This window comes from Callorhinus ursinus, unplaced genomic scaffold (genome assembly GCF_003265705.2).
Source record: "Callorhinus ursinus isolate GAN/ISIS: 27379988/994484 unplaced genomic scaffold, GSC_fseal_2.0 scaffold3, whole genome shotgun sequence".
In the NCBI taxonomy this organism is placed as follows: domain Eukaryota; kingdom Metazoa; phylum Chordata; class Mammalia; order Carnivora; family Otariidae; genus Callorhinus; species Callorhinus ursinus.
Window position 1 is genome coordinate 21,598 of NW_027397065.1, and position 16,998 is coordinate 38,595.

At 35.2% G+C, this 16,998-nt stretch overlaps 1 protein-coding gene across 1 annotated transcript in view; it reads left to right on the forward strand.

The window, feature by feature from the left end:
- The first annotated feature begins 390 nt into the window (after positions 1 to 390).
- Positions 391 to 16,998, forward strand: part of MSH3 (mutS homolog 3) — an 80,394-nt gene continuing 63,786 nt past the window's right edge. Inside the window, exons 1-5 of the mRNA XM_025866714.2 lie at positions 391 to 572; positions 1,316 to 1,484; positions 7,206 to 7,270; positions 9,667 to 9,783; positions 15,756 to 15,863. Of these exons, the coding sequence (XP_025722499.1) occupies positions 7,209 to 7,270; positions 9,667 to 9,783; positions 15,756 to 15,863 (287 nt within the window). The 5' untranslated portion in view covers positions 391 to 572; positions 1,316 to 1,484; positions 7,206 to 7,208. The remainder of the gene's footprint in view (positions 573 to 1,315; positions 1,485 to 7,205; positions 7,271 to 9,666; positions 9,784 to 15,755; positions 15,864 to 16,998) is intronic.

Consider the following 16,998-nt stretch of genomic DNA (forward strand, 5'->3'; position numbering starts at 1 on the left):
ACATGTCTTGCAGATATTTCCCCAGAATTGTCCTTTATATTTTTGACATTGGTTACTGCATTTTTGCTATATGGTCAATATATTTTAAAATGAAAAATTATTGAACAAGTATTGGCTTTACTCTCCCTGGCCCAAATTATTTTCTTTAGAGTTTTAAAATGTTACAAAGTGTTTGAGCTATTGATTTAACATTTAGAAGTTATCAACAATACTTTATTTCAATTAACTAGTATATAGAGTAAATTAAAATTTTCTTTAATTCTGATTCTAACTTGAAAAAGACCATTAACTAAAAAAGAAAAGACCACTAATTAAAAGACCACTAATTAAACTTCATGTTCATATATCTTATGTTATTTAGCTAAAAAAGATTTCTTTTTTCAGTGTTCTACGCAAGAGTTCTTCTTGATTGTCAAAACCCTGTATCACCTGAAGTCAGAATTTCAAGCATTAATACCTGCTGTTAATTCCCACGTTCGGTCAGATTTGCTCCAGACATTTATTTTAGAAATTCCTGAACTCCTCAGTCCAGTGGAACGTTACTTAAGGATACTTAATGAACAAGCTGCCAAGTAAGTAGTAGACTCTTAGATTACTGTCACTGCTGGAAAGGAAGAACTAATAGATTTGCCATTTGTCGTATGGATTCGTAAGCTTCCCTCGCGGCACTGGTAGACGTTGCATTTGAAATTAGAAATAGGATGGGATGCTAAAGGCTGTCTGTGATAGCTGAAAGTAACCCTCTGCCATCTAAAACTTAAGCAGTTCATTATCAAGGACAGATGACAGTACTTCTCCAGGTACCAGATGATGAAAAGATAAAGTCCAGGCAGAACAAGTAGTAGCAGTTTATTAATTCAAACATGGGAGTCAGATGGCATCTTACACTTATTTCCTAGATTCCCAGCAGTAGTCTGCGTTATGTTTAGAAACCACAGAAGCAAAGTTTTCCTTTACAAGGTAGTCATTTTACAGTTCATCCCATGAAGAACTCTGTATAAAAGGGGAAGAAAGATAGTATTTACATTCGTGTTTATTTTCTGCATAGGTGAACAACACATATTTAATTTTATCTCTCATTTTCACCATGGGAATCATGAACTTGCAAAATGAAAAGGATGTTAGGATAATTTTGTGTATATTCAAAGAAATTAAGAAACCAACCCATAAATACTTAGTGACAGAGCTGGGATTAGAACCTTGCTTTCCTGATTCCCAACCCTTTGGTATTTTATCATGCTGTGAAAAATAATTGATAACTGGTATAGGTAGTATGCTTCAATATATGTATTTGCATTTTTTTTCATTTTTTTAGAACTGGGAATAAAACTGAATTATTCAAAGACCTTACTGGCTTCCCTTTAATAAAAAAGAGGAAGGATGAAATTCAAGAAGCTACTGACAAGATCCAAATACATTTACAAGAAATACGAAAAATACTAAAAAATCCTTCTGTACAATATGTAACAGTGTCAGGACAGGAGGTAATGTCAACATACTTTTATTTTGCATTTGTTTATCTCAAGTAGAAAAGCTATTTTAAAATGTAAACAAAAATCCGGGGGGTGGGGGGATGGGTTAGCCTGGTGATGGGTATTGAGGAGGGCACGTTCTGCATGGAGCACTGGGTGTTATGAACAAACAATGAATCATGGAACACTGCATCAAAAACTAATGATGTAATATATGGTGATTAACATAACAATAAAAAAATTTAAAAAAATGTAAACAAAAATCCAAGGATAGGATGAATGTTTGTTTTCAGATTTTCTCTTTTGTTCCTTGGAAATATGATGTAATACTTTGTGTTGGTAAGAATTATTTTAGGAACAGTTTTTTGTGTGTTTATTTACTTTACTCTCTTGGTAAAATAATGCAACTTAATGTTACATGTGTTTTAATATTATTTGTTGAAATTATATTATGGAAAATGTGACTCTTGTTAATAATAACTTATAGGATTCATTTACCCTAAATCCAGGAGAGAAAAGTTAGTCTTTTATCTCTGGCCAGCAGATAATGAAATGATAGAAGTGAACCACCTGTGTTGGTTGGGTCACACAGTGATTAAAAGGCAGGGTTTCCTTCTGAAGTTAGTAGTATAGCTGCTAGAGAACAAAAAGCAAGAAAAAAAAAAAACCAAAAAAACAAAACTGTAGCAAAAACCTACAATTAGTGAGTCCATGAGCTGATGTAAGTGCTGTTCAGAATGTGTTTTTTGGTATGCATACTTCAAAGTTTGATATTATTAATATCTGGGTGAGAATCAGGAAGGAGTATGCTCTTTAAATGTGGTTGTATCCCTTGGTCTTAGATATTCTGAGTGTTGAGGCATGCTACTTCTATATCTTATGTTTAATAAAATATAGAGAGCCTGGGCACCTGGGTGGCTCAGTTAGTTAAACGACTGCCTTCGGCTCAGGTCATGATCCTGGAGTCCCGGGATCGAGTCCCGCATTGGGCTCCCTGCTCAGCGGAGAGTCTGCTTCTCCCTCTGACCCTCCCCCCTCTCATGTGCTCTCTCTCTCTCTCATTCTCACTCTCTCAAATAAATAAATAAATAAAATCTAAAAAAAAAAATAAAATATAGAGAGCCTAACTGAGGGAATTTGAGGAATTCTACTTCGTTAAAATAGCAAATTAGGAGATTTGTGAATAATTTTCATAGGATGGATGAACATTTTATTCAGGATTTTAAAAAGCAGATATTTTTCTAGTGGGGAAGAGCTTAATTTCAAATAAAATTTTTAAACATTTGTATTACTTTATATATTTAGTCCAAAGACTGCTGATTTCTATAATTATTTGAAATAAGAAACCCTACAGATTATAATCTTTATTAAAATATTTATTTATTTATTTAAAAAACTTATTTATTTATTTATTTGACAGAGAGACAGACACACAGCAAGAGAAGGAACACAAGCAGGGGGAGTGGGAGAGGGAGAAGCAGGCTTCCTGCCGAGCAGGGAGCCCGATGTGGGGCTTGATCCCAGGACCCTGGGACCATGACCTGAGCCGAAGGCAGATGCTTAACGACTGAGCCACCCAGGGGCCCCTATTAAAATATTTATTAATCTTGTGCCATGTAATAGACCATTGATTAAGTCAGTCTATCTTTTGGATTCAAATCTTTTGGCCTCAGGCAGATGTTTCACAGTGTATTCCACCTAGAAGTCTATATAACAGAAAAATAATGTGACAATATTTATACTTAGTGCCCCCCCCACCCTCCAGCCAAATATTTAATTGCATCAGTTCGTTTCACTATGCAGTCAGGACCTTGCAAACCAAACAAGTGACCTTAGTGCCAGTATCTGGGCTATTTGTTGAAAATGAGATGATCAAAACTGCTTAATAACATTAATAAAAGATATGTAGTAGAAAGGCAGTTACCTGTTATGACAGTAGGAAAAAGCTGGGTGTGAAGTGCCACTTCCCCCTTCATGCTATGTGACCAAGGCAGAATCACCTGTGTCGTGAGACTACTCCAAAGACCAATTGAGTTAAAATACATGAAAGTGCTTTTTAATCATACATTAAGCCCTATGTAAATGTTATTCATATACTACTACTACTAATATAGTTACCATTTGTCAAGCACTTGATCAGAATGATGCTAAGCGCTGTATGTTTATTATTTAACATTTGTAATAACACAGATTTTAAGGGGTTATTCCCATTTTGTAGTGAAGAAAACTGAGGGTTGGAATAGTTAGGTAAGTTACCTAAATCAGAAGCCCAGTCCTGCCTGACTCCAGTCTTTCGACCAGTTCCTTATTTCACTCTACTTACAAATATTAACACAAGGATTATTAACATCTTGGGTTTTATTTTATGAAACCCAGACATTTTTAGAGCTCATACTATGCAAACTGAAATAAAGCTTAAGTCTTGGGAAGACAGTCCTGGATCCAGCTGGTAGTTTTACAGTAAAAATGGGGAAAACTGATCAGGAATTCATAAGGGATAGTAGAGTAGTTTTTTTTTTTTCTTTTTTAAATCAGTGTGGCAGTGAAGTTCAAGAAAGAGCACAGTATGGAGATGAAATAATTGGGTTACAACTAATTAGGGAGGTAAATTATCTTATTCTTTATTTAACCTTTATTAGGTTAAGCTGATGAGGTTGAGGCAAGAAATTTCTTAGTTATTAACTGTGGGATGAATTCTTACCGGTTTTTAAAAACCTATAGAAATTGAATAGTATATCGATTCAGAATCACTTTTACAACATTTTTTTGAGAACTAGTGATTCTATTCAAACAACAAATGAATTCTAGATATTCAGCATTGTTATAGTCAAATTCTCTTCTAAAAAATTATACTAATGGTATCAGCAAATTATTTAAAGATACAGTATCAAGAACAGACTCCATCAAATATGATTACCTCTGAGAAATGAGAGAGGAAGGCAGGAAAACCCTTACTTTGTGTGTGCTTCTTATTTTATACCCTTCTGTTTTTATTACTTTGTAATAATTTTTTAAAAACCTGTTTTAGCAGCCCCATGTAGTACATGGATTTTGTTATTGGGAAAAATAAGTAGATTGTCAAGCCAGTGATACTTTTGACAACTTTCCTTTTTCACCTCTGTTCTCAGTTTTTATGTACTCATTAGAATACTATAAGCCTTATTGACTATATTATCTCTGACTCCGAAAGTATTTGTAAGAAAGTAATGAAAGCAGAAACTTAGCCCACTGCTTCTGTGATAGTTTTTCTCATATTTTGTGTATATAATCATCTTTTAATTGAATCAAATATGGAGTGGATATAGGGTGATATTTAGATTTAGGGCAGTATTGGTAAGTAGTAGTATTCTTAAGGAAAAGGGAAGAAATATTGGGGGAAAATCTTTAGAAAAAATTTTTATTAATTCACAGCATGCAGCATATCCGAATTCTGCTTAGTGTGTTTAAGATGTGAAAAGCATTCTCTGTGACATCTTACTTCTAAAGAAAAAATACTTGAGAATTCTTGAGAGAGAAGAAAGAAAAGAGGGAGAGTAGGAATGGGTTAAGTGTGGTATTGGAGAAAACAGAGAGCGGTTTCTGGAGTGAAGGTTTAGCAAACTTAGCAACGATGCAAGCCCAGTGCTATGACAGCCTGTAGTTTGAGTAACAATATCTGACGTTTAACCAGGACAGAATTGGATCCCAGGAGTATGTGAGAAATTACTAGAACAAATCAAGGCATCCGTCTTGCATCAACACCTAAGAAACAAAGTCAGGAACTGTAGAGTAGGGAAAGGTGCTTGTGAGAATTTTCTAAGGTTTCTGAAATACATGTTAATTTCCAGTTTTAGTTTCCTTTTCTGTAGCAATAAAATTTTTTAAAGGCCTTGTCTGCTCATTCTTAGAATGTTTGTGAAAAGAAGCAGAGAGAAAATTTCCTATTTGTTAGGCAGTGTAGAAGAGAAAAAAAACCCACTGGTGGATGACAATTCTCAAGAGAGACCCCAGCTGAGAAGAGGACCCGCAGGACCAGCACGAAGTCGAAGAAGTAACCCCCGGGGTGTAACGAGCCAGAGGTCCGTGTGGGCCTTCCCAACTCTCACCCTCTTTCCCATCGAGTATTGGCTCTGCATATGGCTTGTTTGAGGAGCTGTGGTCCTTAGAGTAGACGCTTGATACTTACAGATTGAACCATTACGGTCCAAACTGTTGCCAGCCCGCTCTAAAGGGCCATGCTTAGAATCGATCTGTGACGTGTATAAGGTACAAATTTGAATCCAGTGCCCCGTGCTGCAGTGTTATGGCACGTTACTTAAGTAAGCCAGCCTATCTGGCTGCCCACTGATCTCACTGAGGCAGTTTTAGCTGCTTTTTCAAAATTTCCACCTTCCCTTACACGGTAACTTTTGTGGAGCTCTGTGTTTTTATGGATCTAGATGTGTCCTTTCCAAGTATTAGTGAGCCGCTGTGGCCCTGAATTTTGCTGTTTGCTGCAGGCATAGCTCTTCTCAGAATTATTTTATAAAAAGATCAATATGCTTTACTTGTAGGACATTTATGAATAATATGTAAGCAGAATTTTTTAGCATGGTCCTAATGTGCTTTTCTTTCTCGTCAATGATATTTATTTTGTGGGTTTTTTTCCTCAGTTACTCTTTGTAGCCGAAGGGAACTTTTTTAGACTTTCGACTCTTCACTGTTTAACTGGGTGTAGCAGATTTGAAATTGTATTAATTTCTGTCTGTCTAGGAAGACATCCTTAGTCACAAAATTCTTAAAATTAACAAATAATATCTGTATTATAATTAATGTAAAAACTATATAGAAAAATAAACTCAAAGATAGGCCAGTATTATTAATAATATGCATATTATAAATGCCAGAAATGTTATAAAACGTATATGTAAAAAAGTTCCTGTGCCATCTCAAAATTAGTGGTAGCCACAGAGCTTCTGGGTTTCCTCCTGTATAAAATAAGTGTTTGTGTGTATTCATTTAAATAAAACACTGAATTTTATTACAGTAATACAGGAGAGTGAGCGGAGGAAGAGATGATACACAACTAATGCTGAAAAGGAAAGGCATGATAGAAGAAGTTTATTTCACTTGCTTCCTGATTGATTTCAGAAAAGCTTGCTTGCAGAACACAGCGCTATAAAGATATGGTTCCTATGAGTGAAAACTTAAAACACTCATGGGAAGAAATCTCTTCTTCCCTTAATAGCTGAAGAAATCAGTGCTTTTTCATGAGGATATTCTTAGAGCACTTGGGCTCTTTGGATAAAAACTATGACAATAAATCCTCTTCTGTTCAGAATAGGGGATGGACCATGTCTGAAACTGGTATAGCACATCGTAATTGATATTTTAAAATTGTATGTACTTTGTAAGAACTTCAGTCTTATTACTGAGTATAATAGAATTCTTAATTGGTACTAATAAATGAAAGAGGCCATTAAAAAAAGAAAAATCACCACACGTAGTGCACATGACAATGTTATAAACATTAAAGTGCCGAGGTACATGCTTATTACAAACTTTTGATCAATACATATTGTACTTTATCCCAAGTATGGCAACCCTAATTAATGATATTCGGTTGTATGGACATATTTGAACTTTCCTCTTCACAATACTGGATTTATTTTGAATGTTTAGAATAGTATTTACTAAATTTATAGCACAATTTTGAGGAAGCTTTAATAATGGTTAATCATTTAAATATCTAATTTTTATTTGTATTTCTTTTAGTTTATGATTGAAGTAAAGAATTCTGCTGTATCTTGTATACCAACTGATTGGGTTAAGGTTGGAAGGTGGGTTTAAAATTACATTTTTTTCTTATTAATGTGAATTATGACATGTGTATACCTGTATACTACTGGAATGAAGATAACCACATCCTTGACATAAAAAGTAATTCTTTCCCTTTGGTTTTCTTGTGGAACTTTTAACCAAAGAAATAATTATTTTAAATTCTTTTTTATCATTGATTTAAAAATATTTTTTCCAAAGAGTATCTTACTTGTATACATTTGTTTTCCTGTTTTGTAAATTACCATTTTATTCTTACACCTCAGAGTATATGCTAAACACATGAAAAAAAATATTGGGTTATCTTCAGTAATAAGATTAATTTGATTGCTTGAAATTCCTGATGAGTGGTATACCTGAAATTTCTTTTAGGAAGCTGAAATTTCATTTTCTACCTCACTGAGCTCTGCATTTCTTTATTCTTGATGCTTTACAGTGCACATAATTACAACAGTTCTTTATGGCTTCTTTTTTGTAAGTTATTCATGAATTGATGAAAACAAATTAATCAAAAACAGAATTAGAGAACCACATTGAGACTGCCTTTTCTCCTTGATTAGGCATTAATCCCCCAAAGGGGACTCATATAAAGAAGTGGTATTAGTGAAGTATATACTCCTGTGAGTAATATTCTTTGTGAAGTATTTATTGCTTCTGTTATTAATACGCTTGCATGAACTTGAGATGAAAATGTTAACATTTGCCTAAGTGAGCAGAAGAGGGACTAGTATAGTAGCTGGTGTTTATATGAAGGAACTCCGTTAAGGATAAAAGAAAATTTTAACATCTGTGAATGATTATTATTTAATTAAAAGAAAAAAACTAGTATCCATTGCCATTATCAAAGGATTCTGAATGCACAGTCATCGGTTTCTTTAGCTCTGTTACCATTGTTTTGTTTGGTTTGTTTTTTCTCCTGTGTTACTAGAAGCTGTAGGTGAGATTTGAGTATTGTTGATTTTAGGGGCTGTTTTCTCTCTTCACGAGCTTTCTTTCCATTATCTACTTTTGTCCTACCCTACAGCTCATGAATTGAAATATGTTTTACGAAGAGAAATTATTGAAAATTGTATATCTAATTCTCTAAGAAATTGAAATGTTTCACTAAATGAATTTTATCACAAGAGAAAGCTATGATAAATATGTTGGCCTAGAAATCTACATGACATTTCAGAAGCAACACGGAAGGCATAAATCAGTGCCAGCATCTTTTGAACATTCAATGATGTAAATTGAATGAATAAATAAGATGGCTTTGGGGAGGTTCACTGTTATTTTTATATGTCGTTTGACTACTGGGACCTTGACAGGGATAGGTTAGAATATTAGTCAGAATTTGAATATGAAAGGCGCACCCCTGGTCCAATAACTGGCCAAATTAAACCTAATTGTGACAGGAGTTGGGGAGCAAACAAAGAACAGTAATTACACTCTGTCATCACCTGTGTATCACTCAGTCCTGATCTTCTCTTCTCATAGGTGCAATCATAATAGTAACATCAACAGCAGTAGCAATCACCACCTCCACAGAACAACTCCTAACATTGGGTACTAATGACATAGGACATAGGTACTGTGCTAATCACTATCTTATCCTCTCAACAGTACCTATGATGTAGATACTATCATTATTCCCATTTTATAGATGAGGAAAGGAATGTTTAGAGAAGGTCACTTATATTTGCCTAAGGTTACATAGGTAGCAAGTCAGTGGTTAGAGATAAAGCCTTGGCCCAGATTTTTTAACTGGGAACCCATGGCATCCCCTTTTGTGCTCTACAGCTTCTCGATGAAGAAACAGATGATACACAAGCCCACAAGAGGAGCATGTCATATTTCTTCCCATCTGGGGCCACTGTGAATCTACAGTTAGATCATGAAACATTCCTCTTCTTTGACTGCCTCCTGAATTAATGCATTGCTATCCTTTGTAATTCTTTATATTTTTCTTTTTTCACTGAAATACATTAATTATACAGAAAAGTATCAAACATAAAGAATAATAGGACTTTCATCCATGTATCCAGCTTTGTCAGGACTTACTTGCTTCTGATCTTTTAGTAAGCAAGCATTTTCATTTAGTGTAATTTAAAGAAAAAGCTTTCTGCTTATGAAATGGAAATTCTAAACTTTGACTTTGCCATATGGATATAATTTAAAATGCATTTTAGAGCTTGTGAACAAAGTCCTGTGAACTCCAAGTACTTTATTTACAACAGAGATCTTTGGAATCAATAGAGTTCAGCACCATAATTAAAAGAATGTTCTCTGTTTACAGATATTTACTTTCAAGGTTCATCAGAGAACAATAAATAACTACGTTAATTTTCTGAAGTGATGGCATTAGTGATTTCTTAGTAACCTTGATTTCCTATTTATGTTTCTTTCCCTCTTCTAGCACAAAAGCTGTGAGCCGTTTTCACTCTCCTTTTATTGTAGAAAATTACAGACATCTGAATCAGCTCCGGGAGCAGCTAGTCCTTGACTGCAGTGCTGAATGGCTTGATTTTCTAGAGTGAGTTTACAATGAAAAATATAATCTGACTTTTTGCTATGAGAAATAGACCGGAAAATCTTTCCATCAAAAAGAAAAGTAGAGATTACTGCTTGTGACCTGCCATAAAATAGTTGAGTACATGTGTTCTCTGATTTTATTTTTAATCCATTGAAATGTAAGCTCATCTTAGTCTTTAACGAGAGACCTAAATATACTTTATTGTTACTGTACTAATATTTAGTTGCTAAGGATGTTTGGTAGAGTCCCTTTTTGAAATGCCACCTTGGACTTCCTTTACTTTTCTTATAAAAAGGCTCTAACGTTTTCAGAGTTGGAAAAGAATGGGTTAGTTGCTTTGTTTTTATTATCTCCATTTAATTTTTTTCTTATTTTTTTACATCCTGAATATTTTCTTCCTAACTTTTTATTTTAAAGAATTTTAAATCTGGGAAATTTGAAATAAATACCAATATACTCTTCATCTAGATTTATCAGGTGTTAACATTTCGCCACATTTGTTTTATCTCTCTCATATACTTTTTTCCTGAACCTTTTGAAAGTACGATTTAGACATTATAACACTTCACCCCTAAATACTTAATTAAGCATACATCTAAAACTAAGGACATTCTACTATATAATCTTAAGGCCATTATCACATCTAAGAAAAACTATTAATTTAAGGAATATTGAGTTTCTCTAATTCTGCCCCCTCATTTTTAAATGAAAGCTCTATTCAGCTTTCACATGTTACATTTTGTTATGTTTCTTTTGTAGTTGAATCTAGAATAGTCCCTCACCTTTTTGGTTTCTTTTTTTTTTTAAGATTTTATTTATTTGAGAGAGAGAGAGGGAGCATGAGCAGGGGGAGGTGCAGAGGGAGAAGCAGACTCCACATTGAGCAGGGAGCCTGACAGGGGACTCGATCCCAGGACTCTGGGATCATGAATTGAGCTGAAGGCAGACATTTAACTAACTGAGCCACCCAGGCACTCCACCTTTTTTGCTTTTTTATGAGTTTTTTTTTTTTTTTTGAAGAATCCTTGCCATTGCCTCAAAGAATGTTTCATATCTGGACTTATTAATAGTTATATGTTCATATTGACAGGTTTAAGTCAGTGGTGTACTGGTAAATAAGACATTAACAGCCAGTTCTTTGGAAGAATAGTAGTGTCTGTGGCATTTGCTGGTTTCTATAGTGTAAATACTCCTGTGGTTGATTTCAAGCTATTGCTGGACTGAAGTTGGGAAGAGAGGTGTACAGTTGACTTTCATGAGTCCTTAGCTATGAGCCATTCATCTAAGCCCTTTAGGTATATTAGGTCATTATTTCTCACAAGATCTTTGTGACTGAAATATTATCACCCCCAATTGACAAATGAATAAATTGAGATGCAGAAATAAGAAGTAAGTTGCCTACATTGGGTTGGAGCCAAGGTTCAATGCAGGGTGCACAAAGATATTAAGTAACAGTTCTTAAAAGGTAGTTGGTACCATTTTTTTGCCCAGAGGAGTCTTGAATTAGAGCATTAGAAACACATTCTAATTTACTTATCCTGAATCTTCTGAGGTTATCTTAACTCAGAATCTTGGACCCAGGGATAGAAACTTGGTATATTCATTTCCTTTTCCAATTTGCTTTCGCTTTCCCATTTTAAGGGTCTTTAGGGCCCTTGAGTCTCAAGTTCTCCTGGTTTTCCCCTTAGAAATACCACTGAGAGGCGCCTGGCTGGCTCAGTTGGTAGAGCGTGCGACTCTTGATCTTGAGGTTGTGAGTTTGAGCCCCATGCTGGATGCAGAGATTACTTAAAAAAAAAAAAAAAGTATCACTGAGACATGAAAATTGGATGAAAATTAGTTCTTTCAAGCTTCAAGGGCCACATTCTAGGGTCCTGGGATTTGATGACATGATACATATTTGCTCTGTTCATAGTATACAAGATTTTACAGATCTGGTTTATGTAGTCATTGTCATTATTCTAGACTAAAGATAAAGTTCAGATCTCTCAGGCCGAAAACTTTGGCATTGTCCCTGATTCTTTCTTCTTTTTGTCCCTTTATCTTTTATCAAATTCCTGTTTGTCTTTTCCCCTTGAAATGTATCTTTGATTTGTCCCTTCTCTGTTCTGTTCTAGCACCCCATTATTTCTGTGTATCATTCTTCCTGTATCAGCTCTTTGCCTTCTACCAAATTAACACAGGAGAATTCAGCTTTCATCTTACTACCTCTTTGAGTGAGGTGACATTAAATACAACATCACCAAAGAATATGATACTCATGTTGTATTGCTAAGTGAAAAAAGAATGCAAAACAGTATTGAAGGGATGATGCAGTTCTGTGTAAATTCACATACATGCACAGCATACAGATCTTTTTATCTGGTTTTAAAAGATTATTAGAGAGAGAGCATGCATGCATGCATGCGCAAGTGGGGGAGGGGCAGAGGGAGAGAATCCCCAAGCAGACTCCCCACAGAGTGTGGAGCCCTGTTTGGAGCTTGATCTCATGACTCATGAGATCATGACTTGAGCCGAAACCAAGAGTTGGATGCTCAACCTAGTAAGCCACGCAGGGTGCCCCTAAATCTTTTTATCTTAAAAGATTAAATGTATATATTCCATTATTGTATTATCAGTATGCTTATTGGTCATTTGTATATCTTTTCTGGAAAAATGTCTTCGTATATATATCCTCAAATATTAACTGATTATTTCTGGATGGTGAGATTACTGGAGATTTTAATTTACTTTGCAAATACATGATATCAAAAGTGTCTTTAATGTACTTACATTAATTTCAAAATAAGAAAAATATATTAATGGTTTTATCTAAAAAAATAATATTGGCTGAATTTTTGCTAGAGCTTTTGCAGCTAGAGCCCCCACTTGAGAACAACATTGACTGTAATGTACAATATTTATTAAGGTGCCAGATGGTATGAATATGATGTCATTTTAAAAAATGATTAACCTCAGTGAACCTGACATCAGAGGATTGAATACCAGCTATACACATGTATTTGTCTCTTATTGAGATACTGACCCATTATACATTAGTCATACTACTTTTGACCAAAATATTGCAAGAAATCAAGGCTGTAAGAAACTCTAAATGGAATTTTCTTTGAAAAAAATGTGTCTCTTCATCTGTATTCCTAGAAGATGGGCTGTGGATGTTGAATAATCTTCTCGATTGGAGATTTTTTAAAAATTGAATTATAATGTCTCTTGTGCAGTAAGTTAAATATTTTAGAAATAAATTTGCAAATAAAAAATGAAATATTTTCCTTTTTTGTTGATTTTACATATCATTGGGCAACATCTGATGGTAGACTGTCCTAACAGCTTTAGAACCCAAGTACCTTAATCTTTATTTTTCCTATGGATGTGGCAATATCTTTTGACCAGAGATTAAATCATAGTACTTTGGCTTCATCTTTAAGTTGGTTGGTGGCTTAGTGATAAAGTTGCCTGTTGTGATATAAACCCAGTCTTATCAGATTGTTATTTGAATTGCCCATTTTTTAGCTTGTTATTTTTCTAGGTATGGATAATCTTTTTGAAATTTGGGAAAGTGTAGCAAATGGACAAAGATCAAGAAGTCAAACAAGACTTCCTAGGTTATGATGATGATGTTAAAGATTTATGATAGTGTTTCATTTTATTCACACATCTTATTTATATAATTGACATGAGAAAGAACATTATTGTCTATATCAAAATAATTACCTTATCTCTCTCTGCCTTTTCTTTTTTCTTATTTTTTTAACCAAAATGGTACCCACTGAGAGCTGTGTCACTCATTTCAATCCCAGACACTAGAATATCATGAGGGACAGTTACCCTCAACCTAAGGCTCCTAGATAGTAGCAAATTAATTAGGGTCTTGGTGGCCTGGACAAGAGCTGAGAAGCAGGGAGTGAGAGTGAAGAAAAAATGAGAGTTATTTAGTGCCAAAGACACTTTGATACTCATATTCCAGAGAGGCAAGAGGAGAGACATCAAATTTGGCCACTCTGAGAAAACAGAGTGCCAGGATTGGAAGGACCAGATGGGTCAGTAATTAGAACAGGGACAGAAAGCAACACAGTCCAACAGATAAGCCAGTGGTCAGATGTAAAATTGAAGTCAGACCAGGAATGACAAGGCATCATCACTGGGCAGTCACTCAGAAGTGTTAGGTCCATGTAGCATGTGGTATCTTCAAAATGGAGTGAGTCATTTTTAAGGTGGCACCTGAGCATTGTCTGTCTGATGCCAGTCTCCTTTGTGTTTGGGATTTTGCACAGACTCTTACCACTGTTAGTGGGATTCTTGCTTGTTTTGATGAACCTTAATTCAGTGAGAAATAAGTAAATTATATTTATTATGTTCTATCTATTCAGATAAAAAGGTATAAAATATACTATAAATATATTTTCCAATTCATAACGTTAACACAAAAATGAAAATAAGTACTTAAAATGTTGCTTCTGTTATCTGGAAGAATCATTTGCATGGAATACCTTATAATATTACTAGAAAAATCATATTACAGATTCTAAAAAATCAAGATAGTGATAATATAGGAATAACTGATCACATAATAGCTTAGTTTGGATATCCTTTTCAAGCTAGGAAGCATTCTAAAACTTTTGAATTTAAGAAGCAGATTAAATCTCAAAGTTTCTGAAACCCATAATACAACAGAGAAATCATTTTTTTTTAAGATTTTATTTATTTATTTGACAGAGAGAGAGAGAGTGAGAGCAGGAACACAAGCAGGGGGAGTGGGAGAGGGAGAAGCAGGCTTCCTGCCAAGCAGGAAGCCCGATGTGGGACTCGATCCCAGGACCCTGGGATCATGACCTGAGCTGAAGGCAGACGCTTAACGACTGAGCCACCCAGGCGCCCAGAGAGAAATCATTTTTAAGAGAAGAATTCAGCCTAGTATTCTATTTTGGTGGGAATCTTCTTTGAAAGGATGTAAGGGATACCTGTGATATGAAATAATGGAATAATTTGGGGCTCCTGGGTGGCACAGTTGGTTGGGTGTCTGACTGTTGGTTTCGGCTCAGGTCATGATCTCAGGGTCATGAGATCTGTGTCAGGCTCCGTGCTCAGCGGGGAGTCTGCTTGAGATTCTCTCTCTCCCTGCCCCTTCTGCTTATGCTCTCACGCTCTCAAAAATAAATAAATCTAAAAAATAAAGGAAATAATGGAACAATTTAAATAATAAAAAAGGAAAGCACTTACCTACATTCCTATATTTTTTCTGAATAAGTCTTTCAATAAAAGTCTTTTAAGCCTTTAGATCACAAGCGATTTAATTAGCCAAAGATTTGAGGCACTGATGATTATCTTTTTAAAATTAATCTAAAATTTAATTTATATATGTATTATTAATAAGATAACTGAAGATCACTGGAAAAAAATACTTTATTTGCTTGCTTTTAATGAAATTTATTACAATGTCTACTGCATATCGAAGTTATGGGCTAGATGTTAGAGCTAATAATGATAGGAAAATCAGATGAACATGGATGGACCCTACCGTTGAGAACCTTCCAGTTCAGTGTGAGAGAAAGATACTGAAACTATTAATCCTAGTTTGGATGATGCTATGAAGGAGAAGCACAAAGACAAGCTGACCCATCCGGGTAGTTCATGTTAACTTAAGCTGAATGAAAATGATCACTATATTTGTGTTAATTATGTTAAAGTTGACATGTCATGGTCAAATGAAATGTGCAATACAGTATTAATAGTAGACATCTTTATATAGAAGCTATTTTAAATATATGTAATTCTATCCACATGAAACAAAAGAAGCCTCAGTAATCAAGTTATATGAAACTGAGAAGTCGTCCAGAGTAATTTCCATGTTTCTTAACTGTTAGGTATCTCTGGTTATTTTATGCTCATCTTAGCTAATAAAGCGATTACGTGTTTTGCAGCTTTTACAGATCTAAGAAATCAATGTGTTCACCTTTTTGTTGTTGCTTCTGTAGGAATTTCAGTGAACATTATCACTCCTTGTGTAAAGCAGTACATCACCTAGCAACTGTTGACTGCATTTTCTCCCTAGCCAAGGTCGCTAAGCAAGGAGATTACTGCAGGTAATGTATTTTTTAACTCCCCCCTCCTTTTCAGTGCTTTAGATCAGATGGCATTATCCCATTACTTCTAGTATTTTTATTATAAAATATTAAAATATGCAGATATGTTGGATTCTTGGTAAAGCTGAATGTCATACACACATAGCTTGATTTAAAATTAACAGATTCCTAGGGGAAGCCTGAGTGGTTCAGTCAGTTAAAATTAACAAATTCCTTTCTTACTTGCTCTGTCTTTGAGTACAATAAAAGCAGATGTTCACAGTAACTCTAGAGGTGAATGTTATATGTTTCAATTTTTAAGTTTATGTGGGTGACATTTTTTTAAAGCCATAATCCTTTCATTTGTTAGCTTTGACTTGAACACTTTGTAATATATTTCACTTTATAATTATAAGTCTCATATAAATGCCAACTAAATCAGATATGGATGAGACTGAATGTGTCATCCATTTCGAGACAGTGTCTCTATTGCTATCAAATTGCTCTTCATTAAGTCTAAAACCTTAGGCTTGAGCCAAATCTTTGGCTCATTTCTCTGCTTTCCAGGCCCACTGGGTGGGGATTCCCACCTTCCAGACCCACTAGGGCAGCAGTCCTGTTCCCGTAGCTTTGCGGGGCCAAGGTTGGGCCTCCAGAGCTCTAGGCTATATTGCTCCTTTGGTGGTCCTGTGCCTGGGCCCCACCCCTGAGGTGGTTCTTTCTTGTAGTCCCATGTCTGCTGATGCCCTGTGCCTGGTCTGCTGATGTTCTGTGCCTGGTCTGCTTTCTGGTAGTCCCACATCTGCTGATGCTGATGCCCTGTGGCTCTCCCAGGCTGGAATTTTGTACTGGTGGCTCTGTGGGTCTGGAGAGCTTTGCCCAATTGGGGTCTGGCTCTCTGTGGGCTCTTTTATAAAACCACTAGCACATTCACGAGGGCTCTGCCCTTATGAACTAATCACTTTCCAAGGGCCTTACCCCCAATACCATCACATTAGGTTTCATATGAATTTGAGAGAGGACACAAACATTCACTCTATAGCACAAAGCCTATTTTTTCATATACTTAAGGAAATTTAAGGGAATATTTAACTCACTGGCTTATTATGAGGTCTAAAAGGAAAACATGGAAGTGATACTGCCTATCAGTGCTTTG